The sequence below is a fragment of the Copadichromis virginalis genome, linkage group LG10 (genome assembly GCF_057382275.1).
Source record: "Copadichromis virginalis isolate Kocher_CV1m ecotype Utaka linkage group LG10, C_Virginalis_male_GT1.1, whole genome shotgun sequence".
Taxonomy (NCBI): domain Eukaryota; kingdom Metazoa; phylum Chordata; class Actinopteri; order Cichliformes; family Cichlidae; genus Copadichromis; species Copadichromis virginalis.
Window position 1 is genome coordinate 19,963,747 of NC_140627.1, and position 4,510 is coordinate 19,968,256.

The following is a 4,510-nucleotide window of genomic DNA, read 5'->3' on the forward strand; positions in this document are numbered from 1 at the left end:
GGCTGAAACGAAGGCAGACGAAGCTGATGGAGGCTGGAGCGGTCCCACTGACCCTCCAGCAGACGACGAAGGCTGGAGCGGTCCCTCGGACCCTCCAGCGAAGGCGGATGAAGGCTGGAGCGGTCCCACGGACCCTCCAGCGACGACAAAGGCTGGGGCGGTCCCACGGACCCTCCCCCCAGCGAAGGCGGATGAAGGCAGACGAAGCTGATGGAGGCTGGAGCGGTCCCACGGACCCTCCAGCAGACGACGAAGGCTGGTGCGGTCCCCCGGACCCTCCAGCAGAGGCGGATGAAGGCTGGAGCGGTCCCTCGGACGCTCCAGCGAAGGCGGATGAGCAGCTCACTAGCTGCACACACGGACACGCAGCCCACCAGCTGCACACACGGACACGCAGCCCACCAGCTGCAGAAGGCTGGAGCGGTCCCTCGGATCCTCCAGCGAAGGCGGATGAAGGCTGGAGCGGTCCCCGGGCCCTCCAGCGAAGACAGACGGAGGCTGAAGCGGTCCTCGGACCCTCCAGCGAAGACAGAAGGCCGAAGCTGTCCCTCCTTCGGACCCTCCAGCGATCCCGGACGAGCCCCCATACGTTGCACCCCGGTTGCCTAGGCCGGGGTGTAACATTATTAATAAATCAAACATAGTTTTTTCACCCAACAAAATACATTGTAACAGCGGTAGCCCGATATTAGACAGAACTGTCACACGATATTAAACAGAAGATTCAGCTCTGTAGAGTTATAATGAGGTAGTTCATTTCAAGTTGTAGATTCAAGCTGCTCTTAATATTTTTGGCCGCCAGATGTCAGTAAAGTAAAGAGAACCGTGTTGAAAAGCTTTGAGTAATTCGGTTTTTAGTACAAGAGTCAGTAGCTTCAGAAATCTTCATTTGCCGATCAGGAATAAACTTTATACCAGATCTAATCACTCCATTCAGAAATGGAGCATTAAGTTCTTCTAGTGAAGAGTCCTCCTGTAGGCAGACCATCAGAAAAGATCAAGAACAGGAACACCAACTGGCATTTACGGGAAATGGAGCTAGTGCAGAGAAACAAAGAAAGAAAAGAAAACCTAACCCTGACAGACTAGGCGTGTACTACCAAGTATGATTTTGTCTTTGGGGTGTCACTGTGCTTTTAACATTATTTTATTTGTAAAACCAGAGACCTGAAGGCAAATGAAGCGAAAGACGGAGGCATTTATATTCCCTTTAGGTCTGAAGTGCATCGTTTTAGCTTCTGAATCTTTAAGACAATCCCGGTTTGCGCAGTGAAAGTCAGGAGTATTCCTTCAACAAGCTGTTGTTAGCATAAAAGTGTAGTGTTGCAGTGCTTGTGTCAGTTACTAGTGTAGTGTTTTTATCTTACAATATAAAGAGTAATGCAAATATATTTAATCTGAATTAGAGAAATGTGAATATATCTTCACACCATTACAAGTACACGTGATTGTTTTTCCATACATTTTCACGCATATATTTACATTTATTCTCAAATGTACTGATAAATATATTAAAATGTATTAAATGTGCATAAATTCCTAGATTTTCTTTCAGTTTTCTGTAAAATGGAAGTAAACAACTGTCTCGAAGAAAAAAAACGCAAAAAAGCCTGAGGAAAAGAAATCTCGGTGAACCAAAGAACATTGTTGACATCGGCTTTAATGATGATAGCCTCGAAATAAAGTACACCTCTTAAAATTAAAGACGGGATGCTCGATTAGGTTTAGACTTTGTGTTTAAACTCTAAACCTAATCGAACCAACTGGACTAAGCCCAACAAAACCCCCCAGAAAAGAAACGTGCAACAAGTTTATTTATTCTTTTTATTAAGTCAGGAGTGGTAATTTATGAAAAAAAAAAACCTCAAACAAACACTAATCTTCATTTTCAATAAGCTTAATAGCATTTATTACACCATAGACAAAGTATTGCCCACAAACATAATTCAGTATTATTTGTAATTAAAAATTTTATGACAACATTCAACAAAAAAAACAGTCTCCAGTCTAAACTAAATCCTTTTGGTAGTTACTGTTTGACACAACAGATGTGTTGAAGTACAGAAACTGACACTTTGTCAACTCTAAATTATCTTCCACGACTTAAAAACTTAAAAACTTAGTTGTCTTTTTTAATGTATCATTTGTAAACTTAAAAACACACCGAGTCAAGTCTTTGTTAACATCTTGTCATTTTATTCTAAAATGGGAAACTCTCAAATGATGAGTCTTTTATAAAGTCATTCATAATATGTTATTGACCGTTTTCTGTAATATTTCTTTTTGGCCTTTTTCAACTTTTTATTCAATAGGCACAGTGTAAAGAGGACAGGAAAGCAGGGGCAGAGAGAGGGGAAGACATGCGGCAAAGGGCTGCGAGGGGACTCGAACCTGGCTGGCCACTGGTATGTGATTGCCTGCTTAAAGCTAACCGGTGCCCTATTGAGCCGTTTTAACAAAAACAAAACAAAAACAAGCAAACAAACAAAAAAAAAGACACAAAAACGAGATGCAAAAGATTATTTTACATGCTCAGAAATATTATTTTCATTTGAGATCAATTTTACTTGTAAACAATCAATCAAATATATTTATATTAAGAATGAAAAAACAATTCCATGATCATCAATTTTGAGTCAATTTAATAAAGAGATGGTAACATAGACTTAAACCAGTGGATACATAGTCAGAAATCATAGCAGTTTACCAAAAAAAGTAAAGTCTGTCTCCACGCAACAGAGTAAATAACAAAAAGCATAAATGAAAAAAAAAATAGGAAAGGTGGTTATAATGGTGTAGGATACCTCAAAATACATTCAGAAGCAAGTTACACAATCAAATTGTAAAGATTTCTATCCATTTTAATCTGATTTTATACTTTGTTAATCTACTCATTCCACTGACAAACTTAAGGTGAAAACTTTCATAAAACCTTTTTCTTATTTCCAAAAAACTGCTCGATGTATGAAAATAGGCCTTATTTTAAAAGCGATAAGTAAGGCCTTGCCTACACAGAGTTGGAGTAATGTTTTACTCAGTTCCATTTCTGCGGAAAAAGGAGCTGCAGACGAGGCCTCCTCCCAGGAACAGAAGGACGGTGGTGAACCAGCCAATGTAGAGCGCGGCTCCCAAATCCATCTTTTTAAGTACCCCATGATCAGGACCATAAGTAGACTGGGTATGAAAATGATCATTGATGGTGTTGGTGGTCCAGCTGACTGGGATGAGAACAAAGAAGCCTGCAATGAGGAAGGCAATTCCAGAAGTCAGAGCCATTTTGCTCCTTTGCCTTTCGTCTGGCACAAAGTTCATAAAATTTCTCCCAGCCACACCAAGCAGGATCCCAAGGACCTCAATGAAAATGGCAGTGATGATGAGTCCTCTGGCAGCCTTCATGTCTTCAGGTAACGGTATATACTCGTACCCCATGCAATACGTTCGACCTGTTGGTGAGATCGCACATCTCTTCCATAAACCCTCCACAATGCACATGAGCATTTCGACATCTTTGAAGGCTGTCATGATTCTCCATGTGGGGAGAGCACAGCTTATGATGTTTCCCACGAAGGCGATGCAGGCCAAAGCCAGGCCTAGAAGCTGTCTTTCGCAAGCCACCATAATGAAGCTCTGTGACTCTCTCCAAGGACCAAAGATGATGTGTTCAAAGGAGGTCACACATTTATCTGAAGAGCTCAGAAGGAAGTGGTTATTGTTTGGTTTTTTTACTCGGAATTTGACTGTGGCTTCCTCTTTAACCCTTGTATGGTGTTCGGGTCTGTGAGACCCGTGTTCAGTTTTTTTCAAAAGAAAAATTAAACAATTATTTTTTCACGTGTAAATGTGTTGTGTCTTTCCACTCACTCCACTTGATTATAACTGATTTATTTATAACATTTTATATAAAACATAAAATTGTTTGATAGTGTTAATTTGGAAAGCCAAAACTCTAGCGGGTCCACCAGACCCATGAACACTGGCTGAGTAACAAAAATATGAACACCACACAAGGGTTAACTGTGAAAATGCAAGTAGTATTTGATTGGATCATACTAAATATGAATTATGAAAAATGCTACATCGTCATTACAATTATAGTTGTATTGTTAACTTTTTAATATTTAGAACTTCATGACAAACTAGTCACTAAGTAAGTTAATTCAGTGCAAATAAAGAAAATGTGTTCATTATCACCAGTGTTGGGTAAGTTACTTTAAAAAAGTAACTTAGTTACATTACTAGTTACTTGTCTCAAAAGTAACTCAGTTACTTCAAGTTACTCATTACTTTCAAAGTAACTAGTTACTAGGGGAAGTAACCTGCACAGTTACCAGCTGTCAGCTACCTAAAAAAGGATCCTGGGGTTATTTGTCTCTCAGAAACAGTTCATAACTTCCCTTCAACTCATTCATGTCACCTAAAAGGTAAACCTGTTTCTCCATCACCTGTTCAGCTCTGATGATCCAGTAAGGACATCTCCTGGTTTCATCTTCATGTTTCCCTCTCACCAGAT

At 40.4% G+C, this 4,510-nt stretch overlaps 1 protein-coding gene across 1 annotated transcript; it reads right to left on the reverse strand.

Annotated features, from left to right (window-relative positions):
- Window positions 1-1,816: 1,816 nt before the first annotated feature.
- On the reverse strand, window positions 1,817-3,638 carry LOC146700329 (claudin-4-like). Its single transcript, XM_085470508.1, has one exon. It carries the CDS (start codon window positions 3,616-3,618, stop codon window positions 3,031-3,033), a length of 588 nt encoding a protein of 195 aa, XP_085326634.1. The 5' UTR covers window positions 3,619-3,638; the 3' UTR covers window positions 1,817-3,030.
- Window positions 3,639-4,510: the final 872 nt, after the last annotated feature.

Coding starts and splice junctions, on each gene's coding strand:
- LOC146700329 (XM_085470508.1), bottom strand. CDS start 3,618: ATGGTGGCTTGCGAAAGACAGCTTCTAGGCCTGGCTTTGGCCTGCATC.